The sequence below is a fragment of the Salmo salar genome, chromosome 25 (genome assembly GCF_965601325.2).
Source record: "Salmo salar chromosome 25, fSalSal1, whole genome shotgun sequence".
Taxonomy (NCBI): domain Eukaryota; kingdom Metazoa; phylum Chordata; class Actinopteri; order Salmoniformes; family Salmonidae; genus Salmo; species Salmo salar.
In genome coordinates this window covers 19,107,966-19,121,983 of record NC_138315.1, presented here as the reverse complement: position 1 = coordinate 19,121,983, position 14,018 = coordinate 19,107,966, and the positions used below count along the sequence as shown (strand labels likewise).

The window sequence follows — 14,018 nt, the reverse complement described above, 5'->3', positions numbered from 1 at the left end:
TGAATATGGAACTGGCTTTTTCATTGAGCCGCACAGAGAAAGAAAGAGAGAGAGAGAGAGAGAAAGAGACTGTGTGGGTGTGGATACTAGCCCCTCATGGCATACGTGCAGGCAATGGCTCTGTCTGATTAATCTGTTCCACTGTGGGGCGGTTTAAAATGGACGACGTGGAAGGAAGCCTCCCTCATGCGAGGAGAGGGCAGGTGTGATCTCTGCAGAGCCTGGGGATGCACTGTGGGATAGGCGATGATGTGGAGTGGGTTCCGTTGTTTTACGGAATCCATATGATATGTGGCAGGTATGGTATGCACCTGTTAGTTGCATTTACACCCCTCAAGGGACACGCTCGTTCTAAGGCAGTTCGATGTTTTTTGGTTGGTTGCTGTTCTAGTTAATGGTTGCGTTACTGGAATGTCTGTTTCATAGGATTTAGTGGATTTGTTCTATATTCAAATGATGATGGGGTTAACTGTAATATATAATGTAGACAGAGTATTATTCTATAATAATTTATATGAACGGTGCTCTGCACTGCAAGAAAGCTCCACCTCCTGACCTCAACTATTGATTTTCTTGAATATAAAGTAGATACAGTGGAAGGGGTTGGGCATCGGCTGGTGATAATCGACCAACAAACCAACCATTCTACATCATCCTTCTCAGAGAGACTCAGAAGGGATTCTCAGTAAGGAGGTGTACTCCTACCCTGCACTACCTGCACCATTGTAGACAAATACTGTGATCGATATAGCCTACCTTTTTAAAGCCACCTGCCTGGAACTTGTGGCTAGAGTTGGGGGCATTAAGTCCTTCACTGAAACAGCTGGAGGCATTAGTGACATAAAAAAGGCCATTCTTCTTACTGAGAATCTGCCTGGAGTAAAATATACCAGAGGGAGATGACCAAACCAGCTAGGGAGGGTCAAGATTAATGTCTTTGTGGAACGACCTTAGTTGAGCAGTGAGAGAGAGCAGCAGAGGGAGAGAGAGAGAGAGAGAGAGAGAGAGAGAGAGAGAGAGAGAGAGCGGGAGAGGGAGAGAGCGTTCAGAGGAGAATAGCAAGCGTTGTCGCTGCTTTGTCTCGGGCTCCTTGAATGAGCACAAAGGATCGATCGGTGGAGAGGTGACGGGCCGAGACAATGGAACTCCATGAGATCAGCAGGTCGGAACGGCGGCGCTTCCACACACAATAGAGGTGCGGCAAGACAGAGCGAAGGGTGGCGCTCCATCAAAGATGTCACTGGAGACAAAGCGCGCTCACTCTCTGGGCTCTGAGTTGTTATATCTCGCTTTATCCTGACTAAACCTACTGAAAAACAGTTTGATAACTGCTATCTAGATTAATGACAGATTGTACATACAGGTGGTGTGTCTGAAGTCATTTCCAACCAGAATTATTGATTTGGAGACACAGAGCAACTAAGATCCCAGCCTGTAGCTTTAGTCCAGCCTTCTGTGACATCTGCCACACTACTAGACCCATGTGACCTGGGAGGCAAACAGTCTCATGAATTGCTTTTGTTTGGGAGGTCACTGGCTTTTCTCCGTCTGCCTACCGCAACACAGATACAAAACAGCCACACACTGGCCAAGTATCTGAGCAACATAAGTAAAGTAACAAACAAACAGTTGTCTTCGTGTTTTTCCACCAAAACATGTATCTTTGTCAGTTGGTGAGTGATTCTATAACTGTGAGGCATGTAGCTTTCTCTCTCTTTTTCCTGGAAGAAATTAGTTGAATAATATAATTTCCTAAAGTAAATGTGCCTACATATTTTCTGTGGCATAATAACACACGCAAGTCTTGATAGAGAAAACACAATTTCTATAAACTGGACAGGATGCTAGCTGGTCTTTTCACTGGTCTGTTCCAAACTGCTCTTAGCTCAGAGTTAAAAAGGGTCAGATATTTCATTCAGCGAAAAGGCAAAACCACTATTGTTGCTGGTCTGGCGGGACTAAAGAGGGGAGGGTGTGTAAGAGTGAGCGTGAGGTTAAGATGTTGAATGAAATCATATTATATCCAACATATACCTAGACCACACAACGTGTTTTCACGTCTCACTTTTCAGCCTTTTCTTTCTCTCTGTCTCTCTCTCTCTCTTTCTTTCTTTCTTTTTTTTTGATCAGAGAGGGCATTACCCTGTCTGAACTCCCCCTAAATCCTTGTGGTCACACCTTTTATTAAAGAGGGTTTTGTCCCACGCCCTCCACCCCCCTCTGCTGCTCTTGGTATTCAGCCCAGGTCAGCAGATTTCAGCCCACCCCACCGTGGCTCCCCTTTTTAATTTGCACCTGTTGCGCAGTTGTCCGGGAGGCAAGTGCCGAACCATACAGTCAGACAAAGATCATATTATGAACAGATATGCAAAGCCTAATCTCGATGTACCCAAAGGGGAAGAGTGAAAAAAGAGACGAGTGAGGGAATGGTATGCCGTTAGGATGTAAAGGTTTATGGGTTTGAAAAACTGTCGAGGGGAACCAAATAATATCCCCAAACAAGCAATTGACTTCAAAACGCATCGTTTTTAGCCACGTCCCTCTCGCTTTCTGGAGTTGGCAACGGCCTCCAGAGATAACGCGCATGAGAGCTTGGCGAAATATTGCTTTATTAGGCATACACAGAACTCAAAATGAACCTGAAAATTGTGTTCTATTTTCCACCCCCGAGGGCCCCCTTTCCTGCGCCTAGTTCCCATGATGTCATGGCTTTTACATTTTTTTGTGTTATTCCCCCCCCTCCCTTTTTCTCTTTTGGGTCTATGCCTGCCTTTCTCATGCACCTTTTTCAGAGTATTTTTCTTCAACACCGAAGTGGACATATTTATAGGTTGGCGTGAAGGCCCTTGGGTTCAGCCCGAATCAAATCAACCACATTTTATCAAAGTTCAGGGATGTAATATTTACAAGCTGTCCATTTCCACTTGGTCCCTAGAGTGTCTGGGATGTATAAAAAGCTCCCCAAACTATTCAACGCAGGAATGTGACTTTCAGCTTTTGCCTCCACTACTTTAGTCTTTACCTCTAGAGCCAAGTTAGTTGGATGTTGTTTTAGAAACCTAACAGCGTCTTTTTGGTTGTTGTTTTGCAGTGCTGAACTATGAGAATGTGGTGGAGACGGGCTCCGAGACAGACGAGGATGACAGGACTCTGGTCTCAGAGGAGAATGGTCTAACCAATGGGGAGGAGGGTAGCAGCCCCATTGGGGCTGGCGTGCCCAACCTGGAGGCATCACCCAGGGTGGGCCACGCCCTGCTGTCCTACAGGGCTGGAGCAGAGGAGGGGTCAGAGGGCAGGGACGGGTGGCAGAGCCACAACCACGCCTGGCGTCTGGCAGACAACCCGCACGGACACCTCAACGGGACTGGTGAGTGATCTGCTCAAGATACCGTTAGAACGTAAATCAGTGAATAGGCAACACACCTGTTGTAAATCAATTACACAGCACAACAACATCAGAACAACAACATCAGCACAACAACATCAGAACGACAACATCAGAACGACAACATCAGAACAACAACATCAGCACAACAACATCAGAACAACAACATCAGAACGACAACATCAGAACGACAACATCAGAACGACAACATCAGAACGACAACATCAGAACAACAACATCAGAACAACAACATCAGAACAACAACATCAGAACAACAACATCAGCACAACAACATCAGAACAACAACATCAGCACAACAACATCAGAACAACAACATCAGAACGACAACATCAGAACAACAACATCAGAACAACAACATCAGAACGACAACATCAGAACAACAACATCAGAACAACAACATCAGAACAACAACATCAGAACAACAACATCAGCACAACAACATCAGAACAACAACATCAGAACAACAACATCAGAACAACAACATCAGAACAACAACATCAGAACAACAACATCAGCACAACAACATCAGAACGACAACATCAGAACAACAACATCAGAACAACAACATCAGAACGACAACATCAGAACAACAACATCAGCACAACAACATCAGAACAACAACATCAGCACAACAACATCAGAACAACAACATCAGAACAACAACATCAGAACGACAACATCAGAACAACAACATCAGCACGACAACATCAGAACGACAACATCAGAACAACAACATCAGCACAACAACATCAGCACAACAACATCAGAACAACAACATCAGAACAACAACATCAGCACAACAACATCAGAACAACAACATCAGAACAACAACATCAGAACGACAACATCAGAACAACAACATCAGAACAACAACATCAGAACAACAACATCAGCACAACAACATCAGAACAACAACATCAGAACAACAACATCAGCACAACAACATCAGAACAACAACATCAGAACAACAACATCAGAACGACAACATCAGAACAACAACATCAGAACAACAACATCAGAACAACAACATCAGAACAACAACATCAGAACAACAACATCAGCACAACAACATCAGAACAACAACATCAGAACAACAACATCAGAACAACAACATCAGAACAACAACATCAGAACAACAACATCAGAACGACAACATCAGAACAACAACATCAGAACAACAACATCAGAACAACAACATCAGCACAACAACATCAGAACAACAACATCAGAACAACAACATCAGAACAACAACATCAGAACAACAACATCAGAACAACAACATCAGAACGACAACATCAGAACAACACCTCCAGAACGACAGACACTGAAATAATATCGCTGATGTTATTCAATTACCCATCTTATAATAATACAGTACCTATTCACCTTTTTCAGTTTATGCTAAAATAGCTTGAGCCTGGGAAGTGGCTTTGTTCGATACTCTGTCTATTGTCCTCTTTTCCGGGGCCCTGTGAGGTTGACAGGAGATTGTAGAGTATGACATGGTGCTCTACTCTAGTGGGACGTGTTGCTGCTGAAGCACAGTCAGCACTTTAGCTGCTTCACAGGCTCACGTCGGCAAAACCACCTCCCTCCCTCCCTCCCTGAGGTGTGTCCAACTCACCCTCCCTCTCACACATACTCATCGCTGTATGACTGTTCACACCCTGTAGCACGTCTGTCCTCTCAATGTTCTCCCTCCCCTCTTTTCTCTCCTTCTCTCTTTCTCTTGGCTCTGTAAAAGCATGTCATCTGCCTCCTCATTGTTTTCACATACTTTCATAGGAATAAAGTCAACTCCGAAAAGGTCAATGTACTCAAGGTCTCGGCAGAGCAGAATATGTCACAATATTTCAGTTTAACATATGAAGCGCCACCTTTCATTCTCGTTGACCCATAATTTTAACCCTTTATATATTTAGGAAAACAACCTGTTATAAAATCCTTTATAATTAGACTCAGTTTAGTGGGCTGTGACCAACGCAGCCTCTAACTCCCCCATATTGCTATATTGTACAGGCAGAGCTATCAACAATGAGCAAGTTGCGCATGCGAAACCTGTCAACCCCCCCCCCCTTCTCTCTTTTCCTCCCTCTCTCCCTATCTCTTCCCCCCTCTCTCTTTTCCTCCCTCTCTCCCTATCTCTTCCCCCCTCTCTCTTTATATTTCTCCATCCACTCCTCCCCCTCCAAGTCATCTGCATCAGTGACAGGACAACCGGTGTCGCCAGGACCTCAAAGACAAATACTTTTAATTAGGAGCCAAACGGGATCGTTAAGAGGGAGCCAGGCTTTTGCAGGACTCATTAACAGGCCTAAATTAAATTTGGAGCTTTATGATGGCAATTTACATGCATAATAGGCCCACCATTCTAGTGCCACCTGACAGATACAGAGTGCAGAGTGAACTCATGTAAGACGCACAGTTTTAAAAAACGGACCAGCGCCGGCTATCCGTCTCTGGTAATGACTTGGTGGCGCGCTGCCCCGCTGAACTGGGAAATAGAAAGTACTAGGAAGAAGTTTTTGATTTTGAACGCGGTCCAAAACTAAATGTAAATGAAAAGAGCCTTGATGCGGAGAGCATAGATGTTATCATTATCATGGCCATCATGAGAAAGCTGTAAAAGAAATCAATGCCAGATTAGCACATCTGCTACAGTCTGTTATAGCTAATGCTAAACTGGTGGATGATTTTCATTGAGCTGGTATTTTACATTTATAGGTAAACTGACGAAAGATAGACAACTCACATATTTTTCATATCAATTTCACTCAGGCAACAGATGTAAAAGACTCGGGTGTCACTTCATGGTACTGAAAAGAAGAAGCAGTCTTGAACTGTGGAGGTTTGAGTCACATCGAGAATGCGCAGGGTCGAAACAGAATTACCACAAACAGAACTGAAATGCTAATTTACTTTAACCGCCATCTTGCCTCTGCCTCTCTAGGAAAAAAAGACTACTGAAAACACAATGAGCCTCCATTTTATATTTGAGATTTCATATTCAGTGCAAGTGTACTGTAAGTGTAGTGAAGGAGGGGCCTACTGAAAATAGAATGACACTTGAGTACAGTGTCTAAATTCTACGACAGTGGCACAGGGCGTGACTCACATGCCTTTGTCCTTACTCTGGGCCCTGGAACCCACAAAAAGCCCCATGTTGGCTGAATGAAACTCATTCTAAAAAGTCTGGCAATGATTCTCTTCCCAATGAACCAAAAGTTGAGGCGAAGTGAAGCAACAATGCTTTCCCCATCAGAAAAGGCAGCATTTTTGCAGTTGTTTTCTGAAGCGTGCAGTACCACCATTTTATCTGTGTGGTGCAGGGGGAAACTTAAGTGGTAGGGAGAAGGGGAGACCTTGCTTCTTAATTACATGGATTCATAGTCTTGGAACTATGAGAAAGAAAATAGTTTTCATCTACATTATTTATTAATTAATTAAGGAAAACTAGCAGATGATTTCCATGCATTGTACCTTCAACCTTCCTTTTACTCTTGTGGGCCACAAAATGTGTAATTCGACTATAAATGTATGATATAAATCGTGTACAGTACCTTGTGACTCCTTTGACTCATAGCAAGACTATTTTGTTATAAAAAGCACAGCATCAGGTTCCTGTTTGACACTCATTGCTCATGAGGAAGGAAGTTTTGAAAAGTAACCTGCTGCAATGAAGAGGGGAGAGGGGGGAGAAAAGGAGACTGTGCTCTTGTTTTCTTCCCCATCCTCTGTTGCCACAGGCAGGGGTGTTGTATATCCCTTTTTTGAAGGGGAAGCTTATGATACTTGTGACTCCTGTTGAGGAGTCACATGACTGGGGCCAGGAGAAACAAACACAATAGGCACAGTATATGTACACCCCTCGCCTGCCTGTCCTTCATTATCTGGAAAATACATTCATATTATGAGCTGGGGCTGAATGGAAAGAGGTACTTGTTAACTGAATTGCCAGGGTAGCATGTAGCATGCGCATTCCAGTTGACTTTGCCTCGAGTGTTGAGTTTATTGAGAGCTGTGTTAGCCACAGTCGATTGTCCGATTTTAAACGCATTTCTCCTTTCCTTCACAGATGAAAGGAAGGAGGAATATGAATCCTTGGGGCCAGAGGGGTCTCTTCACTCTGTAGGAAATGGTACAGGTGAGTTCCACTCACACCCTCTTAACTGTAACATGATGTTTACTATAACTCCCCATTCCAGCATTAAATCCTCAGCAGCAAGACACTAGGAAGAGACTTGATTATAATATCCCCATGCAGCAGATGATTTATACCTAATAGGAAACACACACAGTCAACAGCCATGCAAGATAATATCCCTCCATGTGCAGCAAAGCAAGAGGGAAAGCAAAGCAGTTCTAGGTTGAGTGAGAGTGCAGCGCAAATCACATCTTGCTGCAAAATTGAGTTTTGACCTAAATCTCATTTGTTTGGTTCATGTACTTTCAAATTGGTTTACAAGCAGAAAATAAAATGCGAGTTTGTCCTTGCAGTGAGTCACAAGGTCTTTGCAATTGAGCGTTTTATCAACAAAACCTTGCCTAGAGTGACTACAAGGGATCTAGGCCTCTTGGCGACAGTTTGGTGTCCTTTGTTTTAAGGATATTGTTAACAGTTCAACGAAAAATATACACAGCAGCGTATAACTCACAAGCCAATAGCAAACAGTAATAATCCAAAGACATAAAGGTAGCTACATTACAGTAACTGCCCTGATTTGCTAAATCAGCTGATGAATGCATTAGATACCTGATATACCATTATGCCTACACTGACTGTTAAGTAGATGTAACCCTACATTATCTTACTTATAATCAAATCTCTGCTTTAAATTATGTAGAGAGAGAATTCTAAGTGAGATCTGTAAACCCAGCAAATCTAATTGCAACTTAAACCAATTACCCGTTATACTAGGACATATTTAAGTTAAAATGTTTAAAAGCTTTTTTTCCACCATTTAAGATGGGTTGTGAACATCACTTAATGATGGAATTGTCTCTGATTTTTCTTTGTAGAAGCCATTACATGACAGCATTAACGGTAACTTAAATGTATACTCCCCTCTAAGTAGTGGCTTAGTGCTTTCTTCCCTCAGTTCATCACATTTAGAGACCAGTCTGTTTCCTGTGTGGCCGATATACTGTAGCTTTGCAGCATCTCTCAAGTTGGGGGAAGGACGAATGAGACTGACAAATATTTGTATTTGTCTCCATTCCCTTCTCTTCTTCTCTACATGCCCCTCTCCTCCTCCTCCTTCTCTTATACAGTGAAGGGTATGGATGGGGTGTCGGAGCTTGACGAGTACTTCACTAAGCGTAATAAACTGGAGGAGAGTGACAGCCACTCGGCCAGCATCGCTGAGTACCTGCAGCGTGGAGACACTGCCATAATTTACCCAGAAGCCCCAGAGGAAGTGACACGACTCGGAACTCCCGAGGCCGTTGGGCAAGACGAAAATGAAAACGGTAAGAATCCAGAAAATAAATAGCCCTACAGTAAATCCCGGGCTATTATAGCATTATATGTCTACCACTTTTATGACTTTGTCCCCAATAGTGTTACTGAGTGACTTTTATGGGTAGTGTGTGTTTAAGTGTAAGCTGTTGGCGACTGAGACTTTGTGAAGCGGAGATAATTATGTAGCTTTGCTACACTTCCTCCGTTTACAACCTTGGCATGCTGCCCATCAGTGTCTATTAGCTGACCTTATGAGCCCTCCTCCTCCTCTTCCTCCCTTTTTCTTCTACACAGACCTGCCACCTGGGACTCCAGATGCATTCGCCCAACTGTTGACCTGCCCTTACTGCGACCGGGGCTACAAGCGGCTGACATCGCTCAAGGAGCACATCAAGTACCGCCATGAGAAGAACGAGGAGAGCGTGCCCTGCCCCCTGTGCAGTGAGACCTTCTCCCACCGCACACAGCTGGAGAGGCATATGGCCACGCACAAGCCAGGGAGAGATCAGGTAAGACTGGCAGACAGACAGGAGATGATCATTTTCTCTTTTTCTTCTCCTCCTCCTCATCCCCTTTTCTTTCCTCATCTGATCTCCTTCACACATTCGGTTGTGTCGTTTGGTGGGTCGGTCAGTGCTCTGCGTGAAACACAGTATAATTTGAGCTCAAAGCCCTTCACTCTTTTTTTCCCCCATCTAAGATTGTTGTTAATTACAAGGCTTCCTCATACTGCATGCACTTGTCTTCTGCATCGAGAATCCTATTCTCTTGAGTGAATGATTATTCTAATTTCCTCTTCCTATCGTCCTCTACTCCTCTCACATTACAACAAGTTACTTTTGAGCTCTTGTTCTTTAAAAAAAATCAGACCCCGCACTGCTTGTTCGCAGCTGCATTTTGTTGTGCTCCCCCAAGCTTCCGCCTACAGTGAGGCATGCGTGGGATGTGCTAGCATATTGCCTTCCTCAGGCCATCTGACTTTTTGCATCAGCTGTTGCTGGAACTGGAACAGATTTGATTAGAAATTAGCACTCGTAAAGATAGTGCGAGAGATATGGACAATTTCCTATGGTTTAATAAACAGCGATAAGAGGTTCTTTCGTTGAGTGTAGCATCTAAAATGTACCTATTGTGTAAGTACAACCAGGGAATCAGTACAAGCACAAGTGTAGACCTTTTTTCTGTCCTATAACTGAGTCTACAACGGTCTCATAACGGACCATGCAAATAAGCAGTGGAATCATTCAATTTTCCAATTATACTGTAATTATAATGACATTTCCTGAATTAAGCATGTCAGATTCAAACCTCAAATTTGCTCTGAGCCCACTGTGACAAAAGCAGTGAAGCAGCACCCCCCCATTCTACCGCCTCCACCCCCTCACCTGACTCCCCCTTTCCCCCTCCAGACTGACTTAAATAGGAGCAGATGGTCTTTTCCCCAGTGATCTGGAGTATCATAATCCTCAAATGACTAAGTGTTTGTTTATTTTTGTACTTCCTCTCCAGTTAAAATAGTTAAATAAAGGATCTTATGGAAGGTCATTATGATTACCTTAGTGCACCGGACTGTGGAGGGATTTTGATTTGAGCGATACTGAGTGCTATTGGTGTAAATGTGTGAATTGTGCTACTTTACTTATCTTCGGTGTGCCTAGAGCACATGTTTATCGTGGGTTAATTGTTCACACATTTAGTTATGATGGCAGGTTCCACATCGTTCATTGGCCCAATTTTTCGGATAGCTTTTTCACAAAGTAGTCCCCTTCAAGCCACATTCAGTAGGCTAACCCTAATCACATGCCCTAACCTAAAATGTCACCTGCCTTAGGAATGTCTTAACTCCATACACAATCACACTCACACTTTCGCACATACCGGTACATAGACTCCTCAGCAAGCATTAGCGAAAAGGGATTTTTTGGTATTGAAAATGTAACAATGTACACCTCCCACATCATTTTCATGAAGTTCTTTGTGGGGGCTTCATCTCCCTAGACATTGTTTTTGTTTGTTATCTGCACTCATTTGAATTTCAAATGCAGGAAATGCACCTACACTAAACAGTTACCTTTGAACAGAACACAAAAACTCAACCCACACTGTATTCTCGAAATCGATTGGAGTTGCTTGTGTGCTTCATCATTTGGATTACGCAATTTAGGATGTAACCCCCCCAAAACAACTGTTAGATATAGGCTAGTTAACTTGTGTGAGGGAGTGTTATTGTGTTGCAAAGTAGCCTACCTTTGAAGCTATGACAAACTTATTACATTCCTTCTCAAGACCAGCTACCTTGAAATCTTCCCTAGTGTCTGGTTCATTTGTGACCTCCCACTCTTACACACCACGTTTAGGTGGCACTGATGTGAAAACTCCCTTTTCTATCTCCTCCACAGCCCCAGCTTCTGAATGAAGGGGCCGGCAACCGCAAGTTCAAATGCACCGAGTGTGGAAAAGCCTTCAAATACAAGCATCATTTGAAGGAGCATCTCCGCATTCACAGCGGTAGGTACTAAGCCGAGTCAAGTTGGCTTTAACCCACCATTTTTAAATGTATTCATGTGACTGTAGCTGGATGACTGAGAGGGCTTATGCCATAAAATTAAAATTGATAATGTTCCTTTTTGGCCTCTGTCAGTAAATGAGTCATTCTGTTTTATAATAGCTCACTGTTTCAGACCTGTTTCATAACTGACTAATTCAGCCATATGGATGAGGCCATAGCTCAAGAAAATGAGAGTTGAATAGAAATAGAAATTCTCATTTTCACACTGAAAGAAATCTTCAGCTATTTCACTACCAGCCAAATTCAAGTATTCAAAATGGAGTAACTTGAAATACATGTGGTTGTTTCCCGTTTACAGGGGAGAAACCATATGAGTGTTCCAACTGCAAGAAGCGCTTCTCCCACTCCGGCTCCTACAGCTCCCACATCAGCAGCAAGAAGTGCATCGGTCTGATCTCTGTCAACGGACGAGTACGTAACGGAGGAGGTAACACCAAGGCTGGCTCCTCCCCTAACTCCACCGCCTCCTCTCCGGGAAGCCCTGCCCTGGCCCAGCTCCGCCACAAGCTGGAGAACGGCCGCCCCATGGGCCCCCATGACCAGCAAAGCCACCTGGACATCAAGGCAGAGCCCATGGACTTCAACGACTACAGGCTACTGATGGCCTCCCAGTATGGCGTCGGAGGACCAGGGGGCTATATGAACGGAGCCGGCCGAGGAGGCAGCCCCCTGGGGATCCACAGCTCCTCTCAGAGCCCCCTGCAGCACCTGAGTGGGATGGGCTTGGACCTGCCCCTGCTGGGCTACGGTTCCCTGGGGAACAACCTGAGCGAGGTGCAGAAGGTCCTCCAGATCGTGGACAACACTGTGTGCAGGCAGAAGATGGATGGGAACCCGGAGGAGATCTCTAAGCTCAGGGCCTATATGAAGGAGCTGGGGGCCCAGATGGAGGAGCAGAAGCTGGCTTTGTCCTCCCCGCGTGCTGGCTTCCAGGTGGTGGGCCACAGCAGCCCCACCAAAAGCATCATCGACTACACTCTGGAGAAGGTGAATGAGGCTAAGAGCCTGATCGATGACTCCAAGAGGCAGATCAACATGGACATCAAGAAGGAGAGGCTAAACCACTCGATGGATCCTGAGGAGAAGTCGCACCACGAGAGCCACCAGGTTCCATTCCTGCCTTTCTCCTGCCAGTTCTGCAAGGAAACCTTCCCAGGGCCCATCCCACTGCACCAGCACGAGCGCTATCTCTGTAAGAAGAATGAGGAGATCAACCACCTCCAACCCAGTGAGGGCGTGCCTCCCAGCCGCAGGGGGGTGTTCCCCTCAGAGCAGCAGGCCGCTCTGCAATCCTCTCTGTCAGAGAGGGGCGCTACCAGCCCCGTCAACCCTTTCAAGGACCACGTGTCAGTGCTCAAGGCCTACTTCGCCATGAACATGGAGCCCAACTCAGAGGAGCTGCTGAAGATCTCCATCGCAGTCGGCCTCCCACAGGAGTTTGTCAAGGAGTGGTTCTCCCAGTGGAAGAATCAGCAGCAACAACAACACAACAACGGTAATGCCAACTCCAGGAAGCGGTCGCCACCGCCAGACCGGAGCAGTGCAGAGGAGCGCAACCACCACGGCCTGGCCAGGTCACCGATGTCCATGGCGCAACACGTGGATCGCATTATGGCACTCGCGGATTTACACGGCGGCAACACCAACGGTGACCGTGACACTTCCCACAGACATTTAAAGGCCAACCAGTTTACAGCCAACAGGCAGATGGGTGACAAACCACTAGAGACCTTGGACCACCTTAGGAGCAGCACGTCATCTCCTCTCAATCTCTCCTCCACTTCTTCTAAAAACTCCCAGAGCAGCTCGTACACTCCAAACAGCCTGGCCTCTGAAGGGGACGGCCATGGGGGGGACGCACCATTGGACCTTTCTCTTCCAAAACACATGATGAGCAACAGCATCTCACTGGGAGAAAAGAGGTCCAAACCAAATGGCTATGTCTCAGACCGCAATGGTGACCACCACCAATCCAACCGGGAGCAGGGGACTGAGCCCATGGACTTGGCCCACATCAAAAAGGAGTTCCTGGGCTCAGGGAGAGACAATGGAGGGAACAGCGGCCACCAGATGGAAAAGAGTGCCAGCCCCATCTTTGGCATCAACCCCTTCGGTGGTGGTCACATGTACACACCTCTGCCCCCACATGGAGCGTTCCCCCCGCACAGCTTCATGCAGGCCCAGGCCAGCATCCCAGGCCTGAGGCCATACCCAGGGCTGGATCCAATGAGCTTCCTGCCCCACATGGCCTACACTTATGCAACTGGGGCAGCCACATTTGCTGAAATGCAACAGAGGTCGAGGAAGTATCAACGGAAACCAGGTTTCCAGGTAAGCAAACCCTTTTGTGGTTTTAGATCCATTCACTAAAGTACATTTTTAGTAAGAGGTTTACAATAAACCTTTTGCCCTTTTAAATTAGTGTATAATGGATATAGTTTCACTCAACACAAAACAAATAAAATGTTTTAGATTTTACATTTTTGTAATGTAATTTTTTTCCTGTAAAATAGTGTTTTGTCTGTTTTGTTAATACTTCCACTACACACGTAAAATCCACAACACAGAATTAAAAAGCCCAT

The 14,018-nt window shown here is 45.1% G+C and overlaps 1 protein-coding gene across 2 annotated transcripts in view; it reads left to right on the top strand.

Annotated features, from left to right (window-relative positions):
* Positions 1 to 14,018, top strand: part of LOC106586328 (zinc finger E-box-binding homeobox 2) — a 50,579-nt gene that overhangs the window by 32,354 nt on the left and 4,207 nt on the right. For both annotated transcript variants that reach the window (XM_014173503.3, XM_014173502.3), the window contains exons 3-8: positions 3,092 to 3,367; positions 7,482 to 7,550; positions 8,678 to 8,875; positions 9,162 to 9,376; positions 11,267 to 11,375; positions 11,735 to 13,767. In XM_014173503.3, the coding sequence (XP_014028978.1) occupies positions 3,092 to 3,367; positions 7,482 to 7,550; positions 8,678 to 8,875; positions 9,162 to 9,376; positions 11,267 to 11,375; positions 11,735 to 13,767 (2,900 nt within the window). The remainder of the gene's footprint in view (positions 1 to 3,091; positions 3,368 to 7,481; positions 7,551 to 8,677; positions 8,876 to 9,161; positions 9,377 to 11,266; positions 11,376 to 11,734; positions 13,768 to 14,018) is intronic.